This window comes from Lycorma delicatula, chromosome 7 (genome assembly GCF_047948215.1).
Source record: "Lycorma delicatula isolate Av1 chromosome 7, ASM4794821v1, whole genome shotgun sequence".
Taxonomy (NCBI): Eukaryota; Metazoa; Arthropoda; class Insecta; order Hemiptera; family Fulgoridae; genus Lycorma; species Lycorma delicatula.
Genome location: NC_134461.1, coordinates 8,895,555 through 8,911,349, shown reverse-complemented (window position 1 = coordinate 8,911,349; position 15,795 = coordinate 8,895,555). Strand labels below are relative to the sequence as shown.

General features: G+C 31.3%; 1 protein-coding gene across 2 annotated transcripts in view; it reads right to left on the bottom strand.

The window, feature by feature from the left end:
- Positions 1-15,139, bottom strand: part of LOC142327936 (uncharacterized) — a 66,490-nt gene extending 51,351 nt beyond the window's left edge. For both annotated transcript variants that reach the window (XM_075371327.1, XM_075371326.1), the window contains exons 1-3: positions 15,014-15,139; positions 13,727-13,967; positions 7,178-7,304 (exon numbers count right to left, since the gene is read on the bottom strand). In XM_075371327.1, coding sequence (XP_075227442.1) covers positions 7,178-7,304; positions 13,727-13,903 — 304 coding nt within the window. In that variant the 5' untranslated portion in view covers positions 13,904-13,967; positions 15,014-15,139. The remainder of the gene's footprint in view (positions 1-7,177; positions 7,305-13,726; positions 13,968-15,013) is intronic.
- Between the last annotated feature and the right edge of the window lie 656 nt (positions 15,140-15,795).

Below are 15,795 nucleotides of genomic sequence, written 5' to 3'. Positions count from 1 at the left end.
AACTGTATAACAAATAAATTTGATTACATTTGTGTTTATATAATTATATAGCAAGGTGTTAAAATGGCATTCTTTCTATATGGCAACTAGTCAACTTAAATATGACTGCTGTCAATATACAAAACTGAATTGCCATATTTCAATTTAACATAAAAAAATCTGATGTGGACAACACACAACTTCCTTGTACGCCTATTAAATTACATTTACAAATTTTTTTAAATTGAAAAGTACATAAAATTTTATTTCATTAAAAACGTCTGATATTTTTTCATTTTTTTGTTATTACTGAATTATTATTCATCGTAAATTTTTTTTACAATCAGAGGTTAATAATTATTAATAAATCAATATATTAAAATTAAAAAAAAAAGGAGATAAGTCTGATTCAAACCGATGTGCCTTCCCTTGTAACATCCAAATATTTCATTAATTAAAATTTTATTTGCCTATAACTCTGGAGCCAATGAAAATAAGTACCACTTATAATAAATCGATGAAAAGCTCTCAATGAGGGCTTATTACTGCAGTTAAGAAAAAGTCCAAAATCCAAATTTTTTTGGACACTTTGGTTCAGTCGATTGCAATCAAGAGGGGAGGTGCACAACTAGATGTTACAACAGACCTAAATCCAAAACTTCAACATCCTACGGCTAATTGTTTTTGAGTAATGTGAGATACATTCATACGTACGTATGTACATACATACATCACGCTGAAACTATTCAAAATTGATATTTTCATTGAAATCTGGAAACTGAAATTTTTCACGATCACAATACTTCCTTTACTTCGTACAAAGAAGTAAAAACATTAAAAGGAGCACTCCATAGTGTAAATCTGTATCAGCATCCCTCAAATATTTATTAGATATGAAAATTATGTACAAGAAAATTATCATAAATCATCAAGGGGCAAGCGATGAAGGGGAGCTAAAAGTTCTATCTTTTGCGTTTTATTTTATGATGTAAACAATTTTAATACAAGCGTATAAACATAACACAAAATACTATTTAAACGCATAAAATAAGGCATTTCAGGAATTTATCTAACTCAATGAACAATCATTGAACCTTTTTCCAGAAATTTTCCAAATCAGCAGGTTAAATCAGCACACTAACCAGAAACTACTATTTATTTTTTACATTTCATTAATGAATAACAAAAAAAATTTCATTCTAACATAAATAATATTAAATTTAATCATTGGATTTTTAAAAAAATTAGTACTATCATTGAAATTGTTTAAAGGTGAACACAAGCACACTGTCCAGTTGACAGTAATATATGGTTGTTTACACACAAATTTTGATTTTGATTAAAAGGTTTTGGATTTTTCATCCCGTAACCATATCTAACAATGAGAATATAATTAGTATAGATAAACAGTAGACAACTATTTCAGCTATTTTAAACTGTAAACACACACACAAATGTTTTAACTAAAGTGTTTATCAACTTATTCTTTAATAGTAATGATACATTTATCATTTATAATTATTTCTATGGGAGAAACAATATTGAGATCTGAATTTAAGAGAGCATTAAAAGATTTGAATGGCAGAAAGGCTCCTGGAATTGACAGAATACCTGTAGAATTACTGCGCAGTGCAGGTGAGGAAGCGATTGATAGATTATAAAAACTGGTGTGTAATATTTATGAAAAAGGGGAAGTTCTGTCAGACTTCATAAAACGTGTTACAGTCATGATACCAAAGAAAGCAGGGGCAGATAAATGTGATGAATACAGAACAATTAGTTTAACTAGTCGTGCATCAAAAATCTTAACTAGAATTCTATACAGAAGAATTGAGAGGAGAGTGAAGAAGTGTTAAGAGAAGACCAATTTGGTTTCAGGAAAAATATAGGGACAAGGGAAGCAATTTTAGGCCTGAGATTAATAGTAGAAGGAAGATTAAAAAAAAACAAACCTACATACTTGCATTTATAGACCTAGAAAAGGCATTCGATAACGTAGACTGGAATAAAATGTACAGCATTTTAAAAAAATTAGGGTTCAAATACAGAGATAGAAGAACGATTGCTAACATTTACAGGAACCAAACAGCAACAGTAATAATTGAAGAACATAAGAAAGAAGCCGTAATAAAAAAGGGAGTCTGACAAGGATGTTCCCTATCCCCGTTACTTTTTAATCTTTACATGGAACTAGCAGTTAGTAATGTTAAAGAACAATTTAGATTCGGAGTAACAATACAATGTGAAAAGATAAAGATGCTACGATTTGTTGATGACATAGTAATTCTAGCCAAGAGTAAAAAGATTCAGAAGAAACAATGAACGACATGGATGAAGTCCTATGCAAGAACTACCGCATGAAAATAAACAAGAACAAAATGTAATGAAATATAGTAGAAATAACAAAGATGGACCACTGAATGTGAAAATAGGAGGAGAAAAGATTATGGAGGTAGAAGAATATTGTTATTTTGGAAGTAGAATTACTAAAGATGGAAGAAGCAAGAGCGATATAAAATGCTGAATAGCACAGGCGAAACGAGCCCTCAGTTAGAAATGTTTACATCAAAAATTAATTTAAATGTCAGTAAAACATTTTAAAAAGTATATGTTTGGAGCATAGCTTTTTATGGAACTGAAACTTGGCTGATATGAGTACCTGAGAAGAAAAGATCAGAAGCTTTTAAAATGCAGAGCTATAGGAGAATGTTAAAAATCAGATGGGTGGATAAAGTGACAAATGAAGATGTATTGCAGCAAATTGATGAAGAAGGAAGCATTTGGAAAAATATAGTTAAAAGAAGAGAGAGACTTATAGGCCACATATTAAGGCATCCTGGAATAATCGCTTTAATATTGGAGTGACAAGTAGAAGGAAAAAATTGTGCAGGCAGGTAACGCTTGGAATATGTAAGACAAATAACAAATTGTTAGGGATGTAGGATGTAGTGGGTATACTAAAATGAAACGACTGGCATTAGACAGGGAATCTTGGAGAGCGGCATCAAACCGGTCAAAAAATATTGTTTCCTTTGGAGATATCACAATCACCAAGCTTTTAGCTAAACTTAAAGCAGCAGTGTTGTTCAACATATTTCATATATGAACAAAATGCAAAACTGTGATGACAACACGTGCATGCGTGCGTGTGCGCACACACACACACACACACACACACACACACACACACACACACACACACACACACACACACTAGCTGCCTGGCAGTGAATGATTTACATGAAAAATCACATATGTGCATTACAGTTTGTTCTACAGCATGCTGAGTTTTGCTGTTTAGATATTTTTGAGGAGGATCCCACACACACACATGCATATATATATTTTCCAAAGAATCTAATTTAATCTTCCTACAATATCAGTTGAGTTTATTAGCTCTGAAATGAGAAATATTGTTTAGAGGATCTTGGAGGAATTAGACATTAATTTTTGGAACAATTTCCCAAAAAAAAAACATTTTTTATTCCACGACACATATCTATATAATGAGCCCCCCTATTAAAATCCTCAATGACTTTTTAACTTAATAACGTCTGCTAACACAAGCCTCCCATACAAATACCATACTACGAGAGGTGGCTTATTAAATAAAGAGACTAATGCTGCTACAGAAGAACTACGTTTGCGCCAAATTTGTACAACTGACATCCGTGTAGGGTGAAGCCTTCTGTTTCGATTGTTGCCTCTCCAGTTTCTGTAGATATATTATTCTGGTTGTGGCCTTGTTTGGATAACATTTGTTTTTTTGTTTTGCTGAGAAAAATAAGTGTTTTATTAGAGCAAAGAATTATCGTGAAATTCTATATGAAACTTGGAAAAACCGCTAATGAAACTTATCTTTTATTAAATAAAAGTATATGGCAATGAATGTTTACCATGTGCGAAGGTTTTTGAGTGGTTTAAGTGTTTCCAAGATCGCTGAGAAGATGTTGAAGATGATGATCAAAATTCAAAACATTGATGATAGTTTATTTCAATATTAATGGGATTGCGTACCTTCACTGGGTTCCTGAAGGTCAACTATTAATCAACATTACTACCTTAAGATCCTTGCTCAACTTCGTGAAAAAATAAGAAAAAAACGACCTGAATTGTAGAAAATCAAGTCATGTGTTGTCCTTCATCAGAACAACACACCGGCTCACACTGCATTGTCTGTCAAGACGTTTCTAGCCAAGCAATACATGCCAGTGTTAGACCATTTGCCTTATTCACCTATCCTGGCAACATGTGACTTTCATCAGTTCCCCAAGATCAAAACTGCATTAAAACGAACAGATTTCAGGCTGTTAAAGCTGTAAAAGAAAAAGTGGCACGTGTCATGAAAGAACTCACAGAAGAAGACCTCCAGCACTGTTTCGAACAATGGAAAATTCGCATGAAGAGTCGTAGAGATAGAGGAGGTGTGTATATTGAAGGGGATAATAACTAAATATGTATAAATTTTAAATAAAATATTTTACAACATTAGTCTCATTATTTAATAGCCATAATCAGTACATTAGTTCATATTACACTGAGAAACATAATTTTTGTTTCCTAACATGAAATACATGATTTTAATACGTTTTTAATGCTGAAAACGAATATGACTCAGAATCTTTTCATCACCCACCATTTTTGAAAAATTTTTTAATTTTAATTAAAGGATTTTTTTCAATTTTCAACGCACAGTTAGCTTTTTAAGCTCCTACATTCTATTTTGTTAGCTCATTTTTTATTGTTTAACTTTGTTAAACAATAACGTACAATTAACGTAATTTGTAAGCTATAAATAAACAATACTAGACAAAGAATTAAATAATATCATAAGTCATGTATTATGAAATCATAAGTAATGCTGAAGAATGAGCCTTCATGAACAAGATTAATCATGTATATGTAGGTTTTAACCTGCATATACATGAAAACCTGCATATACATGAAAACACAGCTAAAACCTGTAGCTGAAAACACAGCTGTGTTATTTGTATTAAGCCCTGGATTTAGGAATGAATTAATTTTCTTTAGTCTTATTGTTGTGTTAACTTTGTTGACAGTACAGTGTCATAATGCCTTGAAATTGTGTAAATGATGTGGATGCCTTTTGTTAAGTATGTGGTGAGTTTACTGTAAAATCAAATAGAAAAAACATTACACCTTTAATTAAAAAAGCATATCATTTGTACTTTCAGTGGGCTCCTGAAATAGTATGCAGTCATTGTTCTGTATATTTAAGAGGATGGCTGAAAGGTACATGGAAGGCTTTGCCATTTGGTGTACCTATGGTTTGGTGTGAACCAAAGGATCATGGAACTGATTGTTACTTTTGTTTAACAAGTGTGTCTGGAATTTCTAAAAAATCTAAACGTACTGTAAAATATCTTTCATTGCAATCTGCAATCAGATCTGTATCTCACAGTGAAATTATTTCAGTTCCTGAGCTGCTTGTGATTGTATGTTTGAAAAGCAGCAATGAAGAATCAGGCAGTACTGAAGAAGACAATGATTTTGATTTTGAAATTATCTTCCAATAAGCCACATCTTATACCTTAAGGTGAATTAAATGACTTGGTTAGGAATTTAAATTTATCAAAAAAAATCAAGCTCAACTGTTAGGATCAAGACTGCAACGTTGCAATTTACTTAAAAAAAATACAAACATTTCGGCATTTCAAAGACGACAAAAAGAACTTTCTCAGTACTTTATTGATGAAAATAATTTGGTTTATTGAATAAATATTGATGATCTTATATTACACTTAGGACAAGTACGTAAATCTGAGGACTGGCGCCTTTTCATAGATTCGTCCAAGAATAGTTTAAAAGCAGTTCTACTACACAACAGTAACAAATATCCTTCGATACCGATCGCTTATGGTATTAATTTGAAAAAGGCATATGATGTGATGAAAGACGTTCTTGAAAGAATAAATTATAAAAAATATAGCTGGAACATATGTGGTGATTTGAAAGTTATAGCTATTTTGTTAGGCGTGTAGTTAGGCTATACTGAGTACATGTGTTTTCTTTGTGATGGGACAGCCGAGTTAGGGATAAACATTATGTTACCAAAGAGTGAAAAAAAACGAGAAAACTTAACTCCAAACAGGAAAAATATTATTCATGAGCCCTTAGTTGAACCCAGAAGAATATTTTTACCCCCTCTCCATATTAATCTAGGGCTAATGAAAAATTTTGTAAAAGCAATGAAGGATAGTCCTGGATTTTTGTATATCAGGCAGAAATTTTGGGATGTAAGTGAAGGAAAAATTAAAGAAGTAATATTTGCTGGTCCTCAAATAAGAGAGTCGGTCAAAGATGATGTATTTAACTTGATGTTAAATAATGTAGAAACTGCAGCTTGTGCTTCATTTAAAGATGTTTGTAAAAATTTACTCGGAAAACAAAAATCCGACAATTACGACGATATTGTTATCAACTTTTTATTTCATACAGAGCTATGGGATGTAATATGTCTTTGAAAATACATTTCCTCCACTCACATCTGGATTCTTTCTTGACAACTCAGAGACGAAAAATGATGAACATTTCCACAAAGACATTTCGGTGATGGAAAGCCGCTATAAAGGGAAATGGAATACTAACATGCTAGCAGATTACTGTTGGACATTATTGTGGGATGTGCCCGAGGCTATTTATAAAAGAGAAGCATATAACAAAGGTATGGCCATGCAGAATTATAAATTTTACAGATTTTAACTATGTTTTTCCTTAATTTTTTTTTTAAGCATAAATTAATTAAAACTAAGGGTTATAAAAAAATTGTGTTTATAGATCTGTAATGTATACAAAAAAGTAATTCAAGAAATGGTATCACACATTAAAAAAAAATTTTTTTGTCAATCAGCATTATTATAATACATAAAATGATTCCTACCAAATGATCAGCGAAATCCAGAACATAACCATCGAGTTATTTATATAATATATTTTTTAAAATCTTGTCTGATTATTTCACGAACATATTTTTTTATGTTAATTGTTTTTTTTTGGGGGGGGGGAAAAAATTTAATATTTTATAAATACATACAAAATAACTTTGGAGTAAATCTTTATAAAGTTAGTAAAAGAAAATTAGTTTTCTTCATTTCTTATTTACATTACTGATACGTTTGGATTAAAGAGGTTCAGATAACTCCAAGTTCATTATAACTTAAAAAACATATGTACTCACATCTTCCTGAAGTCCTTCTGACATATTGGAATATTCTTACATCAAACAATAATAGCTCAAGCCAAGAAAACAATAAACATGATGTTGCTAGTCCTACTCCACTATTAGCATGTTTACTATCAGACCACTGCAATACAAAGATTTTAAATGTAAAACGCAACATATTGAATAGTATCTTACAAAATATTTCAATCGGTAAATAAAACAATCATTTTAATTTACTGCACTTGTAATAATATTAATATCTTTCAAATGCAATCTAGTAACAACATTCTTAAACTTAAAAGCAAGGATAGAGAGGCCTGAAGGAACTGTTTTTCTCCACAGCCTCTTAGGATTTCTTATATAAATATTTTACAAAACAGTCTGGAGAACAGTCATGGCCCTTATCCTTAATGACTCTGTTCATAGGCCTCTTTGATAAGAAATGTAAAATGACTCATTTTCTTTCATTAAGACTCCTAAAATAATTCAATAACATTACCTTGATAAATTCAACTGCAATTTTCTAAAGATTCAGAGGCAAAAATGTAGTAATACTTATTTATATTGCAATAAATACATTTATTAAATTAGTAATTAAAAAAAAATTCCTCCAGAAATGAACCAGTGCATAAATTGCATTGTTTCATAACAAAAAAAAAGATAAATTAATCTGCTATTTGATATTATCTGACCCAGTTTTCTCATAGCCGTAATGCATGTAAAGGACTGCAGATAAAAGAGGCATATTCACAGTTACTTCTACTGAGAGTAATGATGTTCACTAAACAGCCAGCCTCTATAGTAACAAGGAGAAGGTACTCCTTGGAGAATGTTATATTAACAACATGTTAGTGTGTTTAGAATACTGATACACAACCATATACCAGGTGTGTAAATATGAAACCGGAATTTGTCTATTAATGGTCCTAGCTGTCAATGTAGTTACCGTCAAACCACATCATTGGCATCATATTCTTGACAGTTGACAAAGATTTTCAACTCACAACAATACAAGTTTCATACAACAGCATAGTATTAATAGCATTGAACATGTCGAGTTTTGTACCTACAAACTACGATTTGCGGACAGTATTGATTTTCTGTTACCATTCAAAGAAAACTGCTGCAGAATCGCATCGAATGCTTGTCGAAGCTTACAGTGAACATGCTCTTGGTAAATCACAGTGCTTTGAGTGGTTTAAAAAATTCAAAAGTGTAATTTTAAAAGACCACCAAAAAGGTTTGAAGACAGTTTATTGCAAGCATTGTTGGATGAGGATGATGCTCAAACGCAACAACTCACGGATTAATTAAATGTAACACGAGAAGCTGTCTCCATACGTCTGAAAGCCATGGGATAGATCCAGAAGATGGGAAAATGGGTTCCACATGAACTGAATGAAGGACAGCAAGAAAACTGAAAAACCACTTGTGAAACGCTACTTGCTAGGTACAAAAAAAAAGTCCTTTCTCCATCAAATTGTGACAGGCGATAAAGAGTGGATATATTTTGAGAATCCTAAGTGTAAAAGATCATGGGTAACTCCAGGTGAACCACTGATATCAATTTCAAGGCCAAATCACTATGGAAAGAAGACAATGCTCTGTGTTTGGTGTGATTAGAAGGGTTTGGTCTATTATGAGTTGCTAAAACCTGGTGAAACCATTAATACTGAACGCTATCTACAACAAATGATCGATTTGAATCAAGCAATGCATGAAAAATGACCAGAATATCAAAAAAGACAACACAAAACGATTTTACTTCATGATTAATGCACCATCACACACAGTAAAATCGGTCAAGAAAACGATTGAGGCGTTCAGTTGGGAAATACTTTTGCATGCGGCTTACTCAACAGACTTATTTGCATCGATGGGACACGCACTGCTGAGCAGCGCTTCACTTCTTATAAAAATGTATGAAAATGGCTCGATGACTGGTTTGCCTCAAAAAGCAACAGTTTTTTTTGGCATGGCTTTCATAAATTGTCAGAGAGATGAGAAAATGTATAACTAGCAATGGACAATATTTTGAATAAAATATTTTTTATCATTTTCATACAATAAACATGTACTTATTATACAAAAATTCTGGTTTCATATTTACACACCTGGTATTTGACTAAGTGTATAACACAACATAAAAGCAACATTATTTTAAGAAAAAATGACTATTCTTTTTAGCAAAGATTATATATTCATAGGCATAAATATGAGGTGTGATTGGAAGGTTTTTAAGACTAGCTTGTAATTTCAAATAGCAGTATTTATAGGCTATTGTGATAAAGCTCCTTCAAAGTAGACCCCTTCTGATTGTTGAACCCACAGATTCAACAGTGTTTCCACTTTTGGAAGCATTCCTGGAAATTTTCTTTCTGAGTGTTACAAACCCTCTCTCTATTTGCTTGGATATCTTTAATCGAGTTAAATTGGTTCTCTTTCAGCAAATTTTCAATTTTGGAAAAGTTAAAGTTGGCTGGGGGTAAATCAGAGGAATAGGAGGGTTGCAGAAGCACAGGAATTTGAGATTTGGCTGCAAATTCCATGATTGAGAATGCACGATGAGCCAGTGCATTGTCGTAATGGAAGATCCAATTCTTGTCTCATCATAGTGCAGACTTTTTCTTCCACACATTTTCATGTAAATACTGAAAATTCAGTATTTAGTTCTGGTTGACTGTATGTCTCTTATGGACAAATTTATAATAATGCATGATACCTGTGGAATCAAAGATAACCACTAATATTGTCTTCCCATTTAAACAACTTTGTCGTGTTTTTTCAGTACTGGTGAACTTGAACCAACCCCACTGTGAAGATTGTGCCTTTATTTCTGGATCATACCCATAAATATCCATTATTTACCTGTGACTACCCTATTTATAAAATGTGAGTCAGTCTTGGCCCGATTAATCACGTCTTGAAACACTGTCATTTCTGTTGGTCTTACGACTTCAAATGAAATTCATATGAATTTCAAGGACACTCGATGGATGTTCAAAATTCAATCATCTGCCACCTTCCAAATTGTAAGCCTACAGTCAGAGCACACTAAATTGCAAATTTTGACATTGTTCTCATTGATTTTTGAAGTGGAAGACCAGCCAGACCGGGGGTCATCTTTCAAACTGATTAGCAACCATGTTTGAATCTGTTGAACAAGCGGCTCAGATTTATCCCCAAAATAAATTTTTAAGAGTTCAAAGTCTCCCAAGCTGATTTTCCAGTTTTCAAACAAAATTTGACACAAATTCTGTTTGTCTCATCCAACAATGTTCTGTTTTTTCACCCATTTTGCAAAATCCACTACGAACCAAAAATAAATCTTCAATCACCAGGATATAACTCTCTACTTAAAGATATCGTGGTGATCTTTTCAGGATGTTTCAAGGGCAAAACAAAGCTTCTCCTTTCACAGCCACAGACAAACCTATTCACTCCAATTGAACACTGGTGGCACCTCAAATATAGATAAGTATACATTTTTTTTTTAAATATGTGTCTACATGATTCATACTTATGGGCGCCAAACTACAGTATGATCATTTTTGTATCATGAAAACTCATTTAACTTTCTGAGGGAGCACCAAGATATGATATTATACCTCGGAGGGGAATAAACACAATCATATTAAATATTTAATAACAATAAGAAGCTTAGAGTTTTATTTGGTGATTCACAGCAAAACAGCTCAGTTTGATTTGGTGGCAAATAAAATGAATCTGATCCTCCAATGAGAATTTATCACCTAATAAAACATACAGAAATTTCACATATGTGCAAAGTGAATAAAATTTCACATATTTTTTATCATTATTGAGAATTCTACCCACACAATTGCAAATATTACATCTACCTGAGAAGCACAATGGGACAGTTTTATCCATGTTTAAAGTACAATCTATTAAATGTATAATGTTTAAACTTTTAACAAACAATTTTCAAATCCTTAAAATAATTATCTTCATGCTAGATACAGTTGTGTTACCAGTGAAAATGGTTACCAATAAATGGTCAAGATTCCAAATTAAATTATTGATAAATAATAATAAGAACAAGGGACAAAAGACAATCTGTCATTAATACAGAGTGTTTCATAATGTTCTTAGGAGTTAATAATATGAAATAATAATTAATTAATAATAATTAATATTAATTAAGTTAATAATATGAGTTAATAATATGAAACATTTATCTGTAAGACTTTCAGAATGTTAAAAACTCATTATGGGGGGTATTAACACAAATCATAATAAAAACATGTTTATAATTATAACAACAAACATGTAAAAGGAAAAATATTCTCTTTCTCAGAAATATAAAATCAAACCTAGCAATCTGAAATGAAATAAATACATTTTATGATCTTCAAGTAAAATAATATTCATATATTTAAATAATGTGAAGCAAATCTGACTGGTTATAAAAAAAAAATTCTTAGTTACAAGGAAACACTACACATGCATATCAGGTATATGGTTGAAAGTAGCAAAAGGCAATGTATCATTTAAAAGATCAATTTCGTGTGACATTTAAAAATTTCATTCAATGTGTGAATTTTAGCATTAAGTTATTAATGCAATTATACAATCTCTAAAGTAAAGACCACCAACAAATTTCTCTCCTTAAGTTTGGTGAACCTGTATCATTCAAGGCCACATTAGTTATGTACACACTGCATTGTTGTCTGTAAGTTGTCGCGTAGCAATATCTTTGATTACATGTGAATTATTACATTATAAAATGAATAGGAAAATCTATGTTGCCACCTACTAAATACATGGAGTCATATGTTTTTTAAACCATCTAAATGTTAAGCCAGCTGAAATTCATAGGCAATTGGTTGCTGTATACAGTGATAATGTAATGAATGAAAGAAATATCTGAAGATGGTGTGAAAAGTTTAGAAATAACAGAATTAATGTGCATAATGAAGAACGTTTGAGGGAAGCCCTCAATAATCACAGAGAATTTGTTGAAATGCGTCAATGAAATCAAAAAAGATTGTTGCTCAATGATTTCCAACCTAACCCTTCTTTTTCCTGATGTTTCAAGAGCTGTTGTCAGTCGCATAGTTCAAGACCATTTAGGCTTCAGAAAGGTTTGTGCATGTTGGGTGCCACATGTCTTAACGGAACATCACAAAAGAATCTGAATGGAATCTGCTTTGGTATTTTTGATCCACCAAACAGAAAAAAGTGATGAGTTCCTTAATTGTTGCCGGTGATGAAACATGGATGTCGTATTACATGCCAGAAAGAAAACGGCAGTCAAGTGAATGGCATTATCCTCAATCACCAACCAGACCAACAAAGGGTCAAACCACAGCTATTTGGATGCAGACTGATGGCCATAGTCTTTTGGGATCTGTTTGGCAAACTGCTGATTGATTTCATGCCACATGGAATAACCAGAAATGCAGAAGCCTACTGTAAAACTCTATGTAAGTTATGGCAGGCCATTCAAAATCGGTGATTAGAGAAATTTAGTGACAAAATTAGTGATTAAACGAACATTTACATTTTTATTTATACAGATAATATGACTGATATTTAAATAACTAATAGAATAAGTTCCTATCTTCTAAGAACAATTTGACTGATGGAATGCTCTGAATTCAAATGAGCAATACTTATATGAATAATCGTAATAGGTGCTAATTCTTATATACACCAACTCTCTGATGTTCAGATAAACATACCTACTGTTTCAACTGTAAAACGGTATATCATTTAATTTACTTTTTTTACTTTATGACATTACAATATAAAAAAAATTACTTATATGTACACACAAAGTAAATCTTCTTATAAATTTCAACCAAATATTAAACTTCCAATATCAAATAACGTAAAATAAATAAAAATAGTTGTACAAAAATATTACAATAATAATCTAACAGATATTAATTATTAAATTGGAGTTAAAATTATTTTATCCAATACTAAGGTAAAACCATAAAAATCTATGTTACTGGGTTTTAAAAGCAGTTCCTAACATTTTCATCACTGGCTCGTTAACTGCACTTGTGTAGAATATGTTTTCACTATGTAAAGAAAAGTTAAGAAAAGTTTTAAAATAATTAGTTCTATTGCAGAATTGTTTTGTTAGTATTAAAACATAATTTTTTATATAACAACTAGAAATAAAAATAAAATTTATATTTAAGGTTTATTGTATAACCAAATTCCTCTGATTACCAAATATTTGTTGTAATAAACATCCATACTTTAATAAGCATTCATTAACTAAATGTTCTACAAAATGTTTCTGATGAAGTTAAACTGAATATGGAAAATGTTTATTATTATGTTTTCATAACTTCTAGTTATATTATAACACTCAAAGTCATTTATCTTCTTTTCTTAGCCAAAGTTCATAAACGTATCATAAGTATCATATACTTATACGTACCATATATATATATATATAATTAATAATATCATATATAAACTTTAATGAATACACGCACAATGAGTTTAATCAACAATTAAATACTGAATCAATGTAATTTACAAACAAATTTACAAATACACAATATTGAATTAGTTGAAACATACCTGTAACCTACAGTTGTAAGGAATTTTCTTTTTAGATTCGTCATCAACATCATCATTGTCTCTTATTTGCGCTCTGACTAATTCTTTTGAAGTTAAAACATACTTTTCAAACAATGAGTCTTTAAGCTTTTGGCACTCTTGTTGAAGATGTATTATAACATTTCCTGTTGTGTCCATAGTTACCAGAGGTATACTACCAAGATAACGGTGATGTAAATCATGTATGACATCAGTTAATAATCTGGAAAAAATTCAAGTAAATTAATAACAAAATAAATCCATTTAAATACACACCTGATTCTTAGAAAAATACAAACCTGAGGCTAGTGTATGTGGGATATGGAAATGGAATTTTGTAGCGTATGAAAAATGTCATGCCTAACTGGGATTTGAACCTGGGGGACCAAGATGCTCTACTCTGCCACAGAGAGTGGCAATTTTTATCATATATTTGTATAAACACACATACAAAAACACAATAATAAAACACAAGCTAGTTTTGCTTGCTGTTTTATAACTGTGTCATTTGATGCTGTTTCATGCTGATAAACCATAGACAACTCTCTAGTTAATCGACCTGCAATATATATATATATATATATATATGTATAACTCTAACTGCAATATAAAAAAAAAGATTTAAACCAAGAAACTGGATCCTTAACTAAAATAACATAATCTCTAACAAAAATTGTACACAATTCAATAAATTTTTTCATATAATACGAAATTAAGTAAATATTAAGTGTCATATAGTCTCATAATGAATTTAATGAAATACATGCTTTTGTTCCATTCACTGAAGACAGGTTTTGGAATCAGAATTTGTACTTTTAACAAGTTTTTGCATTTGATCACTAAAACAAAAAGAAAACATTGAATTGTGATTTTGTTTCAAAAAGATATTAGATGACCTACAGGTCATGTACATTGTTTCCTGTACATGACTTACAGAAATATATAAAACACTATGGTATTCTTAATTCCAAAATTAGCAAAACTAAACATCATTGCAAATAACCAAAAAATTAAATGAAAAAAGCAATAAGATGAAATATATCCATTAATTTAAAATTTGATCTGGTGAAAATGAATATTCTCACTGCTAACAGTCATAGATTATAAGAATTGTTGATTTATTTTCAATTTAATAACAGATAAGCGTTTTCTTACAGATTATCATTGTTAAAACACAGTAATCAATTACAGCAGACTACAGAAAAATAAAATAAAAATAGTAGGAGATAATTTAAAAATTCCCAAAAAAATCATATTGTAAATACTTGCCTATGGTAGCTTTGTCATCGCTTACAGCACTTAACTCTAGAATCTGACGCTGAAGTGCATCATGTTGAAAATCATGCGCTTTTAGTATGCCTTCTAAAGCTTTCACCTGTTGTAGTGCAATTTCTACTTCTTCCAAAAGTTTAGACTTTTCAGCTTTCAGTTCAGCCTGTAATAAATCCAGCAGCTGCAGTTCAAGTAACATTTCTGAAGATGTGAATGTTAGACTATATTATAAACTAATCAGTATAGCATATTATACAGTATAACATGAATATATTTTAACAATGCACTCATCAATAAAATAAATATTAACAATTAATATACACAGTATGTCTGAAATCAAAATACAAATACAGATTTAAAGATAAACAAATTTACTCACATCAGCCCTCTAGATAGAACCCTTCTATAGTTATACACTTGTTTCAGTACCAGTAGAGCCTGTCAACTGCTCTGGAGAAATCACTTTGTGGGATTGCCTTCAACTGCTCAGTGCAAGCCTTTTGGGTGGCCGGAATGTCATCGAAAAAGGGGCCTTTCATCTTCAATTTGAGTTTCAGGAGTAAAAAATAGTCTGCTGGAGCCAAGTTGGGTTGGATAAGATGGTATTTTGGTTTGTGACGAAATAATGTGTTAAAACTGTTGCCATGTGTGCTAAGACATTGTTGTGCAAGAGAGTCCAACTGCCTGGATCCCGGTACTCGGGCTGCATTTGACAAATGTGACACATCAGACATTTTATTACTTCCAAATTGAATTTAGAATTCATGGTTTGACCAGTT